Source organism: Paroedura picta, chromosome 1, assembly GCF_049243985.1.
Source record: "Paroedura picta isolate Pp20150507F chromosome 1, Ppicta_v3.0, whole genome shotgun sequence".
Lineage (NCBI taxonomy): Eukaryota > Metazoa > Chordata > Lepidosauria > Squamata > Gekkonidae > Paroedura > Paroedura picta.
In genome coordinates this window covers 83,169,998-83,189,694 of record NC_135369.1, presented here as the reverse complement: position 1 = coordinate 83,189,694, position 19,697 = coordinate 83,169,998, and the positions used below count along the sequence as shown (strand labels likewise).

Here is a 19,697-nt window from a genome sequence, read left to right as displayed (position 1 = left end):
AGGCTGCAAGAGAAAACAAGCCAAATGTCTCCCCCTGCTCCTTGGCTTACCAATCACAGCTCATGGTCTGATCCCCCCCCCCCCCCCCGAGACCCGAAATTATTATTTTTAAAAAAGGCACATCTGCGTTGCTATGCAGTAATGCCAGAACACAGATGCATTTTTAAGAAAAATCAACACTCTCGCATTGTTATGGAGAAATGCCAGAACTATACAGATCCCACCCAATCTTTTTGGAATTCATGTTCTTTATCACATTATTTCAGTCTGAGTGGATTTCTGAGTCCCTGAACAAGATAACTGGAGCCCAAAAATACATTTTGTATAAGCAGAAAGTTTTAAAACAAGGGACGCGCATGCTTGGATGATCAGGAGAAAGCTGCTTGATCACCTTTCTCCCTTTTCCCCCTTTGATTCCCTAGCTCCAAAAAACAGAAATGGGACTGTGTTTTGCCTGCCTGATCCCAAAATGTCCATGGACATGTTAAAGAAGTTTTTATTTTACCTATGACAATGTAGCTTTGCAGTCAATGCAGACCACACCATTAAAAAAAAATTTAGAGCAGGAAATGGAGTGGGGAGGGCAGGTGCAAGGGCAGAATGATGCTATGAAGAGTATCATGCCTTTTCCCCTCCATATGGGCTTGCCTCTGATTGCTCACTGATGGGATACGAGATAAAAGTGGTCAATCCACTTTTTGCAATTTCCTTCAGCCTGAGGCATATCTAGCAAAACTTGAGCCAGCCCCTGGATAGCCTGGGATGCAGGTGACGTCATGTGGAGGGGGCTCTAAAAACCACCAGCAACCAGAGGCTGTCCAGGGGCAGATTCCTCATGTGGAAATGGTGTCAGAGGTGTCATGCAACCTCTGCTGCTGGTTACTTCCAACATTTCTATGCTTATTGCTTTTTCTAGTAGGAGCTGTAGGTGCTGCACTCCGGGGAGGGTGGTGTGTGTGTGTGTGTGTGTGTGTGTGTGTGTGTGTGTGTATGTATGTATGTATATATATATATATATATATATATATATTTCTTAATATGAATGGCTGGAAATCTTTTATTTGAATATAAGACCTAGCATTCTGGTATTCCTAGACTTTTAATTTATTTGGGTAAATAATGAGTTTGGTGTTCGTATTAGATTCTGTTTTGAACGCCTATCTTTAGGAAAATCTTTGTGTGTGCTTTGCTGGATATATATGTGATACAAGTGTACCTGGGGGATCGCCTCCCCGCCTATGCCCCCAAAAGAGCTCTGCGCTCCACCACCACCAACCAGATAAGGATCCCTGGCCCTAAAGAAGTCCGTCTGGTCTCGACCAGGGCCAGAGCATTCTCTGTTCTGGCCCCCACCTGGTGGAACGAGCTCCCGGAGGAGATCAGGGCTCTGACGGAGCTTAAACAGTTCTGCAGGGCCTGCAAAAAGGAGCTCTTCCGCCAGGCATTTGGCTGAGACCAGACGTAATCAACAGCGACTGAAGGGCCCTTGCCCCCCCTCAGAATTCCACCAATAAGCCTTGGACCTGTTTGTACTGCTGCATTGTTGTATTGTTATATTGTGCTGTTGCACTGTTATCTGGTTACAATTATTAGTTATTATGACAAGGTTATTCACATGTTTTTATAGACCGTTTTATGTATTGTTCCTTGTTATTATGTAAACCGCCCTGAGCCTCCGGGGAGGGTGGTATATAAGTATGATAAATAAATAAATATGTATATGTTTTTGTTATTTATGAAGGTATCAGTTGTAAAATACATTCTAAGATTTAAAATTTGAGAATTGAGGGCTTCACAATGTGTATTTCTGGTCTTCTCTATGAATTCTAGGTAGTTGTACAAATACCCTCTTCATGGCAGTTATATCTCTGCCTTGTAGCATTCTACTGTCTGTATCTAATAGCTGTTACTATTTTTTTTTTCTCTAGAACCTTATTGGCATTAGGTTGTCATGTTGGAATTGCAGATGAGCATGCCGAAGAAAAAGTAAAGAAGCTAAAACTTCCAAAGAAGTAAGTTTTAGAATCAGAAAACAGACGTTTAGATATGGGTTCATTGAATGGATTATCACTATCCCTACCTCCTAAGGTTGTTCTGAGATCAAAGTAAGATAAAATTTGTATAGCATCAGTAAAAATTATATTTAAACCAGTGGGGAACCTCTGAGAAAATCACAGGCAAACTCCCTCACTGGTTCTTCTTTTGTCCTCTGACCTCTGATATCCAACAGTCAACTTTCTCTGCCCTTTTCTCTCACTTCCACCTCCTTCCATTATTTCTCTGTCCACACTATTCTCCTCCTCCCCCCTTAACACAGCTCTGGTCCACCCTCCCCCTCACTCTCCTTCTGCACCCTTTTTTCTCAGTCTGATTTCTGCTCATGCACTTGTCTCCTTAGTACTCTGCCTGCCTACTACCCCTCCTCACCATTCTGCTCAAGCATCCTCTTCTCACCTTTCTGTCTACCACTCCTTCCTCGTTGCTGTGCTCACTCCCTCGCCATTCTGCCTACTTATCCACTCCACTTATTCATTTCTCTGCTCATGACCCCTCTCCTCACTGTTTTGCCTGCCTGCTCTCTGCTCTCCTTGCAGTTCTGCCTAGCTACTCTCCATCTCAATCTACTCACCCACCTGCTCACTTCAGCTACCTCTCCAGATTGTCCCCTAAGCTGTTGATCTCAGGCAAAGGTGATGGCATTGGAGGTGGGCAAGTATCTGAGAAGGAACCACCTCACCCACCCAACCATCTCCAGTGCTGTTGCTTCATTGTCGGCATCAGCAACCAATGGTCAAGTTTGGGGAGGGTGGCTAAGGTGACAGTACCCATCTGTCTCCAGAGCAGCCACTTCAGCCAAACTTTCTATTTGACTGCTGGTCACCAAGAATGAGATGATTATGCTGGAGGGAGGAGGATGGACAAGGAGGTGAATGACCTGCTGCTACTGAAAGCTGGGATACCAAGGTGGCAAGCACAATATCAAACATAGACTTCTGTAGAGTTTTGAATCTTCTATTATTTCTTTATTCTTTAGTGTACAAAGCAGTCCCAATGCATTTCACCCACTGGCTTTGTTAAAGGACATTAAATTTATAGTTTTCAGACAAACTTCAGATAAGTAAATATATATCTCTCAAACAGAGTATAAGGTCGTTATAACAGCAGCTACTCCTAGCTTATGGTGCCATAAGCCATGGGCCAGAACCTACCTGCAAAATAGAATCACTGACCAGAACCGTTGGAAGCCACTCCCAGCCCAGAAAGGCAGCTTAGAATAATGTCAGGGTCAATGGTATTGAAAGGGACTGAGAGGTTCAGAACAACCAACAGAATTGCACACCCTCTGTCCATTTTTCAGATCAGGTCATTCACCAGAGTGACCAAGGCTGCTTCAGTCCCATAACCAGGCCTAAAACCAAACTGGAAATGAGCGAAATGCTTTCTCTAATCCAAGACGTTGTCCTGCTACCATTCAGATTTTTTTTGGCTCTGGAGGGGAAACATTTTAATAGATTCCCCCATTCTTGCTCATACAGATTCTTGGTATTCATGTAAATCTAAATCTGAACAGATAATGATTTGTCCAGGACAAAGAAATTGTCATCAGATCCTCTACCCTCAGATCACTCTTACCACCCAGAACAAAATACCAGATCAAGACTGTGACTTGCCCAAAGTTTAGGAGCAGTAATTAACTGTGAAATCCTGAGCTTCTCCTCAGCAGGAATTTTGAAGTCCCCCAGGGCAACCAACCTAGGGGTCTTCAGACCTCTGAGACTATCTGGGTCAGCTCAGGGAGGGAATCTGTTGGGCACCATGGTGGGTGATACACAAAGAGAATCCCAATTCTATCTTTCCATCCCAACATTAGATCTGCAGCCTTAACATTGGTAGTGTCCTGGATGAGGCACCATGCTGGGAAAACAGAGTCCTTAAAGACTACAGCAATGTCACCTTACACTAGACCTTTGCTGATGTTTCACTAACTATCTAAGTTGGAAGAAGTTAACCTCTTCACCCTCCCCTAGCCAACTTTCCATGATGCACACCATATTAGCCAGGTCAGTCCTCTGTGGTTTTACAGTGACTGACTTGACATTTAGTGACAGGATTTTACTGTAACCTGGCATATTGATTATATGATTACCAGCTTATCCATTTTTCCACCATGCAACAGATGTTACTAATCTTGTTGAGCCTGTGGGAATTTTGAGAACAGGTAGTAGTCACTACAACAAAATGGTTGCCATGGGATCTGGGTTCAGCCACAAAATAGCTGTTCTGAGGGTGGGGTAATCACAAACGTTGGAACATAGGAAGTCAAGCATTCCCTTATGGTAGAGGCACATGCTGCTGAATGATATTTACTGCTAACACAAATGTGATAGAGGAAAGGTAGAGGAAAGCCAGGACTGTCTCTGGGAAGAGATGCTTTGGTGAAAAACACGCACATATATATGAGAGAACCCATTGGCAGGCAGCATAGCACCAATAAGTACAACACTGTCTGTTACTGTTATAAAGAGATAGCTTTGAAGCATTATGCAATGTGTTAACTGATGTTTAACTATGCTACTGTCATACATTTTTGCTTATTGGGTGTACAGGGAAGCTACCTAGTACACTGAAATGAATATATCATTCCAGTTCAGTGAATAACATTTTTTAATTAATATATATTATTGTTATGAGTTTTGATATTGCTTTCATAAATGTTTACAGAAAAATACGTAAAAGTAAAGGCAACTTTGTGTTTTTCCCATTTGTTAGTTACCTATTATCTAGTGGGTATAAACCTGCTCCCATGGATTTGAGTTGTGTAAAGCTGACACCCTCTCAGGAAGCCATGGTTGATAAACTGGCAGAAAATGCTCACAATGTATGGGCAAGGGATCGTATCAGACAGGGTTGGACTTATGGAATCCAGCAGGTAAGTCCAGAAATAGAAAATCTGAAAATTCATTTATATCTGCAAATATTATGGACTCAAATTAGTATTTTTAAAGTTAGTAAAGCTTATTACTTTTATTACTTTTTTATTTTATTACTTTAATATTACTTTTTTATTTGGATCTTGGACTATTTTCTTTTTTGACTGTATACTTTTTCTAATGCTAAATATATTTCTACTGTATTTAATTGATAAACCTTGAACTTCAGTCCTTTATCAAGTAGTCCAGCTGAAGTCAAGGACACTATATTGTAATAATTAGTTTGTGTATCATGATCTGATTTGGGTAAGTGTGGTGGGTTCCTTGGGAGCAAGTACATATAGGTGCTTAGTAAGCTACTTAGAGAAGACAAAAGATGTTGCAAGTTCATAGGACATATGGATTGTTCTATATGTAGAAAGATGTTGATTTAGGAGTGTTGATTAGACACTCCTAAATTGCCATATTTAAATTGCAGGAAGCTTATTTTTTGTTGATATTTACTTGGAATAAAAGCACAGGGTAAAATAGTGTGAAATATTATCACTATATCCATTTAGTGTACTTTGGTTGAGGGAATTGCTTTTAAAGCTGAATAAATTATTTAGATATATGATTATGGTAGTCTTTCCCAGTCATACAAAAGATCAGAAGTGCTTTGGAAGCATGATTTAAAGCTCTAAAAATGTGCCAGGCAGGGGCCCATGAGCCCTTCTTCACCCATTGCTCTGATCAGAGTTTACTTCAGAGCCCCCCCCCCCCCCCAACTGGTTTCCATTACTAGAATTGAGACATGTTAGCAGAAAAGCTTTCTGAAGAGAAAGGTGATGGACAAGTGGCAGTTCAGCAACCTACTGCCTTTCCACGTCTTTGGTCATTTCAGTCACATCCCTACTTCCAAGGCAGACTAATTTTTGAAGACATATGACTGTCATGTATAGTACATGGTGCAGTCTTAACGGAATGACATATATTTTTTATATATCTGTGTGATGTATGATGGATTACTGTGAACACAAAGTTAATCCCTCTCAGAAACAAAAATAAAACCCAAACCTGCTGACCTTGTGTTGACAACTAAAGTCACAAAATGTGTGACAAATATCTGCCAAGTTTATATACCTTATTAACAAAATATAGCATAATAATTAGCATTTTCATTGCTGCCAGAAGGTACAGTAGCATTTCACAGTGGGCAAATTTGTTTTGATAAATGTGACCTTTGCAATAGAATCACCTCTATGTTACAGACAAGTCATTTTCAAAGTATAATTAAGCTTTTTTTTTTCTTTTGCCTTAACAGTCATTAATCACTATATTTTTCTTTTGGTTTGGGATCTAAGGCTCACAGAATATAAATGATGGATTTTTTGGGTACGAACTCCATCATTTTTTATTAACATTTTGTCTAGATCTTGGAATTTGTCAATGTGTTACAATATGGTGATCAAAAAACCTTCATGCATTTTCTTATTTTTATGAACAGTATAATTTTTATAATGATTTACTTGTATCATGTTTATTATATCATATTTATGTTTATGCTATGTATTTGTAGGACATTCCATCATGCACTTCTGTCAAAAGCTAGTTATGGCAGGACTTTTGGAGCCATTTGAAATCTATCTGATGAGTCAGTTCCCACTGAATTTCTAAATATTTGCATGCATGTGGGATTTAATATTATCTCTCAGAACCACTGAGTTTTGTGCAACTAGTTGCTTTTAACTAGAGCCAAACCAGGGCCACATTGTATATTCAAGCCTAAGGAGGTTGTGAAAAATCTACTATGTTTGCTATTAAGTCAGGAAGATATTTTAAAACTTAGTAATACATTTTAAACTAGCATTAGATTAATTTTATAGACTTAGTACCATGAATATAATTTCTCCCAAACTGGTGAACAAGCACACACAACATTAATCCAATAGTTTATGTTTTAATGAAGTGTTGGCCTACAGCATTTACAATTGTTTCCAACAACACCGTTAAGGGAGAGCCTCATTAATTAATTTGTATTCTAAGTGAAAAAAAACTTTTAATTTCCTAATAGATAGGGATACACTGCAATGCACTAGAAGAATTGATTTTTCAGTTAGAATGCAAAGCTTGCAGTTTTCATCATTTTACTTGAAGTTTAGTACCAAGTTGTCAAGTATCACATCTTTTTGATTAAACTAGGTATATACTCATATAATCTGTGAACTTTCTATTTGCTTCTGCTGCCTGTTTCACTATTGTTAGTATTCTGGATTTCTCCAGCTCTACTCCGGTTTTGATTTCTGACATCTTTAATCCTTCAGTTTTACTCTGATAATTTTCTGTTGGATTTCAGGAACTTCAAGGAGGAAAATTAGGCTTTCCAAACCCAATGGTGGAGGCGGAGAGTTCCCAGTCAGCAGGCCCCGCCCCCAACTGTCGATCAGCTGTCTGGCAAGAGGACTTACCTAGAGAAAGAGAAAGGCCCGGGTCTTGTTGCTGGCATCACACAGGAAGTGTTATCATCACACTAGTGACATCCAAATGAGGCTCTGGTATTTGGGCAAAAACTCTATGATAGAAGTTGGTTTTCCCCTTAGAGTTTTTGCCCAAGCACCAGAGTATTACTTGGAAGTTGCTGGTATGAGTACATCATTTTCTCTATGATGCCAGTGATGAGGTCTGGGCCTTTCTAGTTCTCCAGCTAAGACCCCCATCCAGTTTCCAAGAGAGACACCCATGGCAAAGCGTAGGAAAACCCAAGTATTAAGGAAAGAAGCTCCTCACCATTTTCCAGGATATCCATAGTTTCAACAGAAAAAAAGGAAAATTACAAGCATCAGTTTCTAAAAATCTAAGAACCAAGAATGTTAGGAAAAATCAGCCCATAAGTTTCAATATAAAAATAGCATGATAGCAGAAGACCCTTCAAAATTAACTATGCAAAATATTCAGAAATTTAAACAAATGCATTGAAGCATACAATGGTAGTAATTTTTAAGGAGTTTCAGGATATTATCCTTTTTTGGTTGATTGTATCTGTTTTGCCACAAACTAGTATGCTTTACCTGGGATCTCCAATATGTGCATCATAAGGAATTTAAAGAAAAAATTCTCTAATGTTCCCAATCAGCTTTGATGTCGGAATGAAATTGCTGATCAGATTGCCAACAAGTATCTGTTTTAACAGAAATCCAATGGGGAAGATACAGTTCCAAAATCTGCTATAATAGAATATAGTGGTCACCTTCAGTTCTTGAAAGAGCTGACCTAATATACTTTTATTTTTACAGATTTTGTCACACAAGTTCAACCCATCAATAAAAGTTTCATCTCAGTACATGGCCACAGAACAGTACTAAATATTTACCTAATAACATAGGAAGTATATTGGTATCCTTAACCTTTCTTTCCAAAGGATTTCTTTTGTACTTGAAATTCCAGAAGTTCTGCTGCCTGTCTAACTATTGATGGCAGTTTTAAAAAAATGGACTGGCTCTAATATTAAGTTTCTCTTTAACACAAATATAAAAATAATTCTGCAGATGTTTCCTTTGTACTGTTATTTTCATCTCACCACTTTGGGCCACCACTGATGCGTTGCAACAGAGCTGCATGTTCTGCTGCTTTCTGTGTCTCAATGGGGGACACATTTCAGTGGCGGACCTAGTCCGCTCTGGATTTGTGCATCCCAATGGATGCAGCCAAGGTGGAATGGCTCCGCAGAGTTGGCATTATTATTTTGAGATTAAGGCTTCCAAATGTGGAGGTTACGTTTAGTTACCATGACTAATAGCCCTGTCCTCCAGGAGTGGGGAGATATTGGAATAATTTTTCCCTCAGTTATGAGAAAATTGGGAATATTTGCTAAATACATTTTTAATTTATCTAATTTGAAATCTCATCTAGTAATGTTGGCTTTTTAGTTTCAAGAGAACAATTTGCTACATGTAGTTTGAGGCAGGCTTCACATTTTTCAGGAATTCACATTACTATTCATAACAGCTATAAAATCTGGTGAGCCTTCACATATGCGTAAGCCTAACTAGTCAAATTTATGAAATAGTTGTACTGAAGATGTTAATTGTTAAAAATTATTGATCAATGTTCTGTCTTAGTGTTTCATTTTGCATTTCATTTTTCATTTACTAGCACATTTTAAAATAATTAGAGGTATTTTGTACTTTGGCCAAATTCCTATCAGCTAGATTTAGAACAGAGTGAGCAATTGCAAGTAAACTTGAAGAAAAGTTTTTAAAACAAACTTATTTTTATTAGCGTTTTAAATTGATGTAATTTAAAAAAAGCTTTTGGACATAAAATGTACTTTTCCTGCATGTCTTTTTTTTTTTTTGCCTGAGTTCTGAAAACAAATTGTAGCTTATAGAGCTGAGTAGATGCCATTTTAACTATATTTAAGGATCTTTGGATCTGTGGACAAGTCCAGGAAAATTCTGGAACCTTGAACTATTTTTTGATTGGATAAAACTGTCATTGCTTTCAGTAACTCCATATCATGTTTCCCAGCTTGCTGCTTTTCTTCCCTCCAGTAGCTGGAGGAAAAATTTCTCTACTCTGCATTAGGGCATTGTTGGCCTGAAATGGGTTTAGGGATGGGCGCAAACTTTTTCATGACCTTAAATCTGTCATGGATTTCACTGGTTCATGACCACCTGAAACAAGTTTTGGAAGATGTATGCCCCCCAAACATTTCCCAGACTTTTCTCCAGTTGAGTTCAGGGTTCAGGCTATATGAACCCTGCATTTTGCTTCCATGCATTTGGAGGGGGGAGTGAAATGGAGGTTTTAAATGACTGCCAGGATTTTAACCCTCCACTTGGCTTTCATTTCAGCACTCTTGTTTCACTTCCCCCTGCTTCTGAGTGAACAGAAGTGAAACAGATTTGTCTGAACTTGACCTGTTTATTTTGGGGTTTCTGGGTCATATGGGTTCACTGATTTGGTTCAGGAACACCCCAAACCCAGATTCTGCCCATCCCTAGACATTTCTACTATTTAACCTTTTATACAGATTTTCCATACACACAAACACATACACATACACATATATGTATGTAAAGGTATCCCCTGTGCAAGCACCGAGTCATGTCTGACCCTTGCAGTGACACCCCCTAGCGTTTTCTTGGCAGACTCAATACAGGGTGGTTTGCCAGTGCCTTCCCCAATAATTACCATTTTACCCCCCAGCAAGGTGGGTACTCATTTTACCGACCTCGGAAGGATGGAAGGCTGAGTCAACCTTGAGCTGGCTGCTGGGATCGAACTCCCAATCAAGTATAGAACCATGGATTCCTCAATGTGGACTCAGAAGAAAAAAAGGAAATCACGAGGCACAATGATACAGTAGTCTCCTCTATGTTTATAAGTGAAAAGGTTATAACAGAAAGTCTAAATGGTCAAACATAAAGAGTCAATCAAAACGGGATCCTAGGTTAAGTGACCCGCTTTCTATTTTATCTTCATCAGTGGTTGCTCTTCCAATATATTGTCATAGTAGTAGTTGTAATATCACATTGGCAAAATGCTCATAATCATCTGGGGATTTCATAATGAACAGAAAGTGGGTCACTTAACCTAAGATCCCGTTTTGGTTGACTCTTTATGTTTGACCATTTAGATTTTATGTTATAACCTTTTCACTTATAAACATAGAGAAGACTACTGTATCATTGTGCCTCGTGATTTCCTTTTTTCTTCTGAGTCTGGGATCGAACTCCCAGCCTCATGGTCAGAGCTTCAGGGAGCATGTTAGCTGCCTTACCATCCTGTGCCACAAGAGGCTCATATATATGTGTGTATGTATGCATGCATGCATGCATGCATATATATATATATATATATATATATATATATATACATACACACACACGCATATGCATACATATATATAATTACCTTTTTATTCACATCAGTTTAATAAGGTAAACCAATATGCATCTCTTATAAATCATATCATTTTAGAGTCCATGTGCTATATTTAGAACTCATATTCCATGTTATCTTTTAGTGAACCAAGCTGTCCTCTTACGAAGCATTCAATAGGCTTTTCATTTTATTTTCGTTTATTAAGATGTTGTAGACATATATTTCCTTTTGTCATACATGTTGATTTTTGCACTGATATCCACCTTCATTGTACTACTGCTTCATATATAAAGTTTACCAGCTAACCCCTTTCTAGCAACATTCTTCTGTTTTGCAATATTAGCCATACATTACTTTATAGAATCTGTTTCTCATTTAGCTGCAAGTGTAATTAAAATTGCTAGAAAAATTCTTAACTTCTACATTAGATAAAATAAAAAAATACAATTCAGGCATCAAGAAGAGCAACAGAATCAAAAATTGCCTATGATTTAGTTCATACCTAAACATTATATTGCTGCCTATAAAAAAGTGAACTAATAATTCTTCTGCTTAGCTTCCCCAGTGGAGTATATCAGTGGTTACATTTGTCATCCTTGGGTTATTGCTGTGAGATGTTACAGTAGTATGGTGGCTTAAGGTGCTTTAGTGGCAGAGCAGATAAGTCCTATAATGAAAGTATTGTGTACTGAAGACATTTAGGGTGGACGCTGACAGGTCCATGTCTTTGCCTTCCTCCTCCCTTATAATGTCTGATTCAACACAACACATGGTGTTATGTAACATCTTCAAATTGTCCTGGCTCTACTCTTGCCATTGACAACCAATGATATCAAGACAGTTAATTAAGAAGTTACAAGAAAGAAGGAGAAAGCCACAGTGGCAGCAGCAGCTCTGTGTCTCTTGCAGAGTTCTAATCTTCATCAGCCATGGAAACAAACATGGTCTCATTGAATGAGGCACTAGATGCTTTAATGAGTCATTTCTACATTTCTTTTCTGTGTCTCAAAATCATTACAGATTAAAGGGATACTGTCAAGTAGTTTATGCCTTAAATATTACTAATCTTTACTAGTAGAATCTATCATCCATCAGAATGTTTTCATTTTCTCTGCTGGAATCCACCACTGCTTCCCAAGAAAACTTTCAAGTGCAATAGTCACTGTTTATGCATTACTGTACACAGTATTTTTATTCTGCTGCTGCAGAGCCAGCCAGCCAGCCAGCAGAAGGACCACACGTTATTTAGTATGTCCTCTTCACAGAACTGTGCTGACATCATTGATGACAGGGATCACAAACAAGTAAGTACTGTAAGTAAGGCACAGATTTCTAAAGTGCATTGGTTTGCCATGGTAAAGACAAAATAAATTCTGAGCGTCATGAAGATACTTGACAGTGTCCCTTTAAGGAAGGGTATTTTTCTTTCACATTTTTACCCATTTTGACTTGAGTAGGCTTTATAAGATTATACAACTGTAAGTAAGGTCGCCAGCTCCTGGTTGAGAAACACCTGGAGATTTTGAGGCTGGATACTGAGGAAGGTGGGGCTTGAAAAGTAGATGGACTTCAGTCATCCACCTATGGCTATTTTCTCCAGGTGAACTGATATTTGTAGCTTGGAGATCAGTTGTAATAGTGGGAAATCTCCAGCCACTGCCTGGAGATTGGCAGCCCTAACTGTAAGTGAAAACCAAAATATCCATGGTAAACTGATGAGACATGCTCAAGGATATTGTAACAGAAAGGTTTTTTGTTATATTTAGTGATTATCAACATTCTAAGTTTTTTATTAACTTTACTAATAGTTTCAAAATCCATCTGTATCCTAAGTTATGAAATCAAACACATTACAACATACAACTCTAAAGCATAGTATTGGATGACTAGATCATGTACTCTACTTATTCTGGCTTTTTAAAAAACAGGCAAATGTAATTTATCCAGGTTCCTAGATAGGAATTTTATTTCCATGTCTTTGAATATCAGTGTAAAGAAAAGTATCTACCATTTATTTTTCTCATATATTAAAAATAATACTGTAGCAATTATATGTATAAAATAATACTATAGTACTTCTATGTATTTATATTTTATGTTGTTGTGAAGTGCTAAAATAGAAAATTGAGAATGGCAGTTTGAGTGCTGCAAAGAAAGTGAGATTGATGGCCAAAGTACATATTGTTCAAGAGATCAGTCGCTGGATCTTCTAATTTTTGAAGCTTCAAAGAAGCTTTCCTAGAACCTCCAATTGGGAAAGTCCACTGGTACTGGGTAAAGGAGGGTTGGGGACCTTTCTGTCCCTCTCTCATCTACATTGAACTCCTAAGACTGCCTGTTAATTAAAGGTGACTGACTGACTGACTAATAGCAGGTGAGTGGGTGATGTTTTCACTAGGGAAAGTAGTACAGAGGGGAAAGTTAACCATGCTTTCCAGGTCCATTCCAGTGCAGTTTGCTCCCATTTTGCTAGGCAGCTCTGAAGCCCTAAAAACCACCACACAAAAACAGATCTCACACAGAAGACGTATCCAGTACATGTCTGTCTGTCTGTCTGTCTGTCTGTCTGTCTGTCTGTCTGTCTGTCTGTCTGTCTGTCTGTCTGTCTGTCTGTCTGTCTGTCTGTCTGTCTGTCTGTCTGTCTGTCTGTCTGTCTATCTATCTATCTATCTATCTATCTATCTATCTATCTATCTATCTATCTATCTATCTATCTATCTATCTATCTATCTATCTATCTATCTATCTATCTATCTATCTATCTATCTATCTATCTATCTATCTATCTATCTATCTATCTATCTATCTATCTATCGCCCTCCCTGAAGGCTCAGGCCGGTTTACATAGAACTGAAAACTATACATGGAATCATACATATAATAACTATAACATAAGTATTATTGACTGATAACAAGGTAACAGTATAACATTAAACAATAGTAATACAAACAGGTCCAGGAGTCTTGGTGGATTTCTAGGGCGGGCAGGGGCCCTGCAATGTTGTTGATTATGCCTGGCCTTAGCCAAATGCCTGGTGGAAGTACATGTTGAAGCTTTCCCCACTAATTTACAACTCTTTATCTGAAATAAAAGTATTAGTTTGTGAATCCTGTCTGTGTAGACTCTGGTAGGTGTCTTGACACTGATAATGGGTTGCTGTGACAGTTGATTTCCCTAATAAACTATACTTGTACCCTTTTTCATGTGAGACCAATAAAAGCACCAAGGAAAATTCCCTTGTGTAGTGCTTTAATGACAATCCAGTTGCAGGAGACTGTAGCATGCGCTGTAAAATAGTCTCTAAAGCTTTGAACTACTGGTGCAGATCTTTGCATTAGTGCAAGTAGAATGGGTACTTAGTCTCTGAAATATGTACCAATCCTCTGGTTCACTGGCTTGGACTTTAAAATATTGTTTGGCTGGTGAGGGCTATTTTCTCTCTGAAAAATGAAAACTTCTTTATTTAAGGCATTTATGTACCCTGTCCCAAGTGTCAGAGCCCAGGATAGATCACATAATAACAAGCTATTAACTTGTCCTTTAATAATAGTTGCAGTTTGTTTGATAATTATCCAATTCAACACAGTCAGCTTACCAAGAAAACATCACCTCTTATTTGTTCAGGGTCTTTTGAATACTGGACAACAAGAAGAAAAATTTCAAACTTTGCAAAAGATTCTATTTATCCATTGATCATCTACCAGTGCCACTAAAGCGGAGTCTGTCATAAAGCTTCACTGAAAGGGGTCCAGGTTATCTTTTAGAGCAATTTACACATTCTTTAGGAGCAGGGGGTACATCATCATTAGGAGCAATTTCAGATCTACCAAATCTAGTGACCCTTTCGGAAATTCATTAGTAGAAATAAATACATTTATTGCTGTATTGCCTGGAAAACAAATAAGTATATATTACATGAATGAAAATTAAATGGAAAAGTCCTGGTTTTCTTACCTTCTTAGTATTTTCATTTCACATTAAAGTACAAATACAGCTGTAGAAAACAATAAACAGTTCCCAAATGGTATTATAATAGTTTGGTACTTGGGCTAACATATATTGCATTGCTAATTTTCAAAATGACATCTACATTTGAAGTCATCTTTAAACCGGCTGCTCCAGAGGAGCAGGAGGAATAAAGGAGTAAGGGCAAGTGGGGAGGAGTTAAGGCGGGCCCTGTCTGGGATAAAAACTCTGAGGAGCGAATCAGAAGCTGCGAAGCTATTAGCTATTTGGCGCATCTCCCAGATGCCGCGCCTCCAACTCTTCAGTGCTCCTGAGCCGCCATCCTTGCTGGATGGCTGCTGGGGAGGACCCTGGCCCCACGCCACTGGCCTCCGGGGAAACGATGTCCCTGCCAGCCAGAGACTGCCCTCTGATGACTCCTGCACTCGCCGCGACACCCCTCCCCCCTCCCCGTTGCCCGCCACCTGCCAAACTCACCAGTCCACTACCCACAACTGACCCCCCCCTGGATTCTGCCATGCCGCCGCTGCTTCCCACCCCACCCCAACACACACACCCGCACTCACCCACCAACCCCCGGCTACCCCTCTCGATCCCCCCCAGCCCTTTCCGCTCCCCCCACGACAACCCGACGCACGCCAGCCCCCTCTCTAACTGCCGCCCTCCCGCCCCTTCCCACCCCACCCCGACCGTCCCTTTCCCACGTCCGTTGCTGCGCCCTGCCTTACCTGCACGCTGGCCTCCACTTCCCTTGCCCTTTTTGCTGCTTGTTGCGCCGCTGCTGCCAGGCCACTGCCAGGCCGTGCTGCTGCGGCCAGACCGCAGCGCCGCGCCTAGGCCGCATTGCCACTCGCCTAGGCTGCGGCGCGCCTCGCCTGGCCAGCGTGGCCGGCACCGCCTCCCCCAAGCCGCAGGACTCCAACGGACATGCGCGGACTTCTGCGCATGCTTCCTGGACCTCGCCGCTGTGCCGACTCAGCCCCGCATCTTGCCCCGCCCCCCAGCCTCAGCTGCTCTGCCTCCCTGCCATTCAGTCGAGCCCCGGAGTTCCAGTAAGCTCGCAAGAGGACCACGCGCCCTTCTCCCGCCCCAACAACGGCCTTCCCGCCTGCCCAGCGATCTTCTCCCCGCCCCCACAACAGCCTCTCTACGTCTGCCACGTGGCGAGCCTCTCCACAGCCCTTGGACAATGCCCCACCTCCAGGACCCCTGCCTACGCAGACTCAGGCCCCATGAAGCCTTCACCCTGCGAGGGCTTCCCCGGCCAGTGGTCGCTAGCGCCCATTTTATTCCTGGATAAAATGGGCTTTAGTTCTAGTCTGTTTCATAATTGAGTGTGTGGCATCCCTTTATAAGTATGTTCAAGGGAAATATTTGTAAACAGAAGAAATAAAATAACACAAATCATACTTAGTGCTCACATGGCCATATCTTCTTGCACTGCTGCTGTAACAATCCTGCTATGCTGATACAATACAAAGTCTTATGATGGTGTGATGGCACAGCAATAAGTATTACTTACCTGAAGTGATTAGTTTGGTTTAACATGTCAACTAGCCAGAATAGACATGACAAAATTACAGATCACTGTTAATCTGTACAAATTAAATTTCAGGCCAGCACAATCCTTCTTGAGATCATGGCCACATTGGAAGGGAGAGGGGTTTGACCATTTAACCCCCTCGTATTTTGGCTAATCAAAACAAGCTCCCTCCCAATACTCTTATAAATACTTCACAGAGAAAAAAGATGAATTTTTACCAGGTTCAATCTCATTCCCCCCCACCCCCCACCCCAGTTAAAGTGCTAATTATACTTCAGATTGCTTCACATTGGCCTATTATGCACGGCTGCTGAAACGGCAGTATGGAGAATGCGAAGCAAACCGCTTACGCACGGGACGGAACACAACGGCAGCAAAACCCAGAGTATCCGATTATGCACGCAGCTATTCCGGAGCTGCTTCTCGTTGTGCCCTGGTCCCAGGAAGCTCCACTTTCTTCTGCATCTCACTAATGCGGCTTTTTCGGTGGCATACGTTAACTCTGCACCCGGTTGCCGCCTGAAGCGTGCATAATTGGTGATTTTAGCCGCCGCCATTCCACCCCGAATGCAGACCTTCCACTCTGTGTGTCGAGAACGACTAGTTTGGGCAGCGCGGGGGGTCCGGAGAAGGAGCATGCGGACAGGAGCGGAAACCTAAGAAAGGAAGATACAGAGGAAGAGATCCCGACAGACCCTCTTTGGATACGAAACTTACATAAAGTGATGTGGGGAATCAGTTCACCAGGGGTGGGGGAAACGGTAGCACGGGAGCAGTCAGTACAAGCGGGGAGAGCAAGGGAGAAACCCAGGGCGGGGCGGTGGCAGAGAGACGCAGAGTCCCGGAAGGGCGAGGTCCGCCTGAGAAGCCCGGAGGGTGGAGACAGGGGCTAGAGAGGCTACTTAAGGAAGCGTCAATGAGGAGACGGGGTTGGAGGTGTAGTGAAGGAACTACCCTGAACCCAGGAGCGGGAGAGAGAGTACCGACTCCGTTCTGAGACGCTGTTTCCTACAGATAAAGCCTTCTAGTCCCGGGTCTCCCTCACCGAACAACGTGGTGGACCCGAAGCGTGGCCAAGACCCTGCGGACCCTGACACCGTGCATAATGGGCCTTAGAGAAACTGTTGGTAGAAGGTGAAGCAGAACTGATTTAAGGATATGCAGGGCCCTAGCAGAGCACAACTGCAGTGGGAGCAGCCATACTGGGAGCAGAGCCCCCCCTCCCCCCAGTGGAAAGGAATGTCACTTTGTCCCCATAGTGGCAAAGGGTGTCCTTAAAAAGCTCCAGCAACCAAGCTTACTTTTCAAAAAAATCCCATGTGTTGAAAGGAGCAAAAAAGGACAGGGCAGTGGAAGGGGGAGGCAGTGGAGGCAATCTGAGCACAGGTCATGGAGGAAGCAGCAGCAGCAGTAGTGGGTGATAAAGGGACCAGGTTTGGATGGAGGAGTACAAAACAGGATTCTTCTCCCTGCTGCAGTGCAGAGAGGGTGTGTGGACAGACACATTCTTGGTTCCTTCTGGGTTTCTTAGCATCATGTTTTTTAGGATTTTGCCTGCTCAATGTAGCCACCTTCCTTCCTGCCCTGGCACTTAGATGCTGCAATCTTAACATTCTCATGGCATAAAAGGTTGAGGGGAAAGTGGGGAGGAGAGAGACTATAGCCCTGATCCATCAGGGAGTCCCTGGTAGTACCTCTAGCACATGTACTACATGGATAAGCCAACCCTGGGGACAATTGTAATGACCTTCTGCACAAGACTTTAATCCCAGCCATGGTCACACATGTTTTCTGTTTGCTTTTTATAAATGAACAGAGATCTTCAGTCTTCTTTGTTTATGTTTTAATTCTAATTCTCCTTTAGAGTCTTTCTCTGACCGAAGGACTTCTTCCTTCAATGGAATTTTTTTATTTACCTAAAGGAAAACATTGGATAAAGTTAAAGCATTTTTATAAGTTCTTCCTGTGATTATGTTCCTTAATTGTTTGAATCTCCTATAAAATCATAGAGCCTCTTGTGGCGCAGAGTGGTAAGGCAGCTGTCTGAAAGCTTTGCCCATAAGGCTGGGAGTTCAATCCCAGCAGCCGGCTCAAGGTTGACTCAGCCTTCCATCCTTCCGAGGTCGGTAAAATGAGTACCCAGCTTGCTGGGGGGTAAACGGTCATGACTGGGGAAGGCACTGGCAAACCACCCCGTATTGAGTCTGCCATGAAAACGCTAGAGGGCGTCACCCCAAGGGTCAGACATGACTCGGTGCTTGCACAGGGGATACCTTTACCTTTACCTTTACCTATAAAATCTGCTATCCCAACTATTACCGTTGTATTATCCTATGCTTTTGTTTAAATATTTTAATTGTTAGGGATGATTATGTTATAAGTGATATTAAAAAGGAAGTTAATGTCAGAGGACAGTTATGATACTAAAATTTTCTCAAATAGGATGCTTATGAGAGCCTATGAGATAGCTATGATTCTATAGCAGTGAAAACTGCTAATCAAGAGTTCCATGCAGTTACTATTGTGTTCACAGGCTCATACCCAGCACAAATATTAGGGTAGTTTGATCACTTACTACCCTCAGAGAAAGGTACCAAAAAGATAGACAATTGGACATCAGTTGTGTGGCATTTGCAAGTAATTTTCATCATAATTTGCACACAGGCCACACTTGCTTGGTACATTTTGTGAAACCCTGGGGTTTCTTGATGGTCCTAGAAAGGTTTCACAAATGGATGAGAGTTAATTAATTTTTATTTTATTTTTAAATCTGTTAAACCTTTATCGGGTGATATGACCATATACCACCATGTTGACCTACCTCACCTCCAAAATGGCCAATGATGGGCTTGGAGGGGCTGGGAAGGGAAGGAGCCCTGGGTGGGCATGTTTATAGCTATGCTTCCCAATTGTATTCTGCATGTTTGCACAACTTCTGGGATTTCTCAAAGCTTGAAGTATGTTTCAAGGGTTCTCAATGGTAAAAAAGCTGAGAAACGCTGATGTAGACCAAGAATAAGAGACAGAGAACTCTAAAGCCAGAAACAATAGAAGGATTCAGTATGGGGAGGAGGAAGTTACTATGAAAAGAAACTGGAAGGCCCATCTTATCAGGACAATACTTACAATTATCCTTGGTCTTCTAGGCAGGCCAACCACCAGAGGATTCCTTCCTAGTTTTTGCCTCTTTCCTTATGTAAAGCTGAAGGTGGAAGCCCCGCCCTGGAATCAAAGATGTTTTGCACCAAACAATCACATGCTCCTGGGAGGGGCACCCTTCCCTCCCTCGGTTCTTTTCTGCTACCATTTGGCAAAGACGTGTTTTTCCAGCTTATCTACCTTTGTCTTTCTGATATTGCAGAAAACATTAAAAACATTCCCATTACAGTCA

The 19,697-nt window shown here is 41.3% G+C and overlaps 1 protein-coding gene across 9 annotated transcripts in view; it reads left to right on the top strand.

The window, feature by feature from the left end:
• The window catches only part of RYR2 (ryanodine receptor 2), a 458,147-nt gene that overhangs the window by 227,683 nt on the left and 210,767 nt on the right, over positions 1 to 19,697 (top strand). For 6 of the 9 annotated variants that reach the window (XM_077345348.1, XM_077345339.1, XM_077345331.1 and 3 more), the window contains exons 25-27: positions 1,929 to 2,012; positions 4,771 to 4,930; positions 12,005 to 12,100. In XM_077345348.1, coding sequence (XP_077201463.1) covers positions 1,929 to 2,012; positions 4,771 to 4,930; positions 12,005 to 12,100 — 340 coding nt within the window. The remainder of the gene's footprint in view (positions 1 to 1,928; positions 2,013 to 4,770; positions 4,931 to 12,004; positions 12,101 to 19,697) is intronic. The other 3 variants (XM_077345372.1, XM_077345367.1, XM_077345356.1) reach the window with 1 other exon arrangement.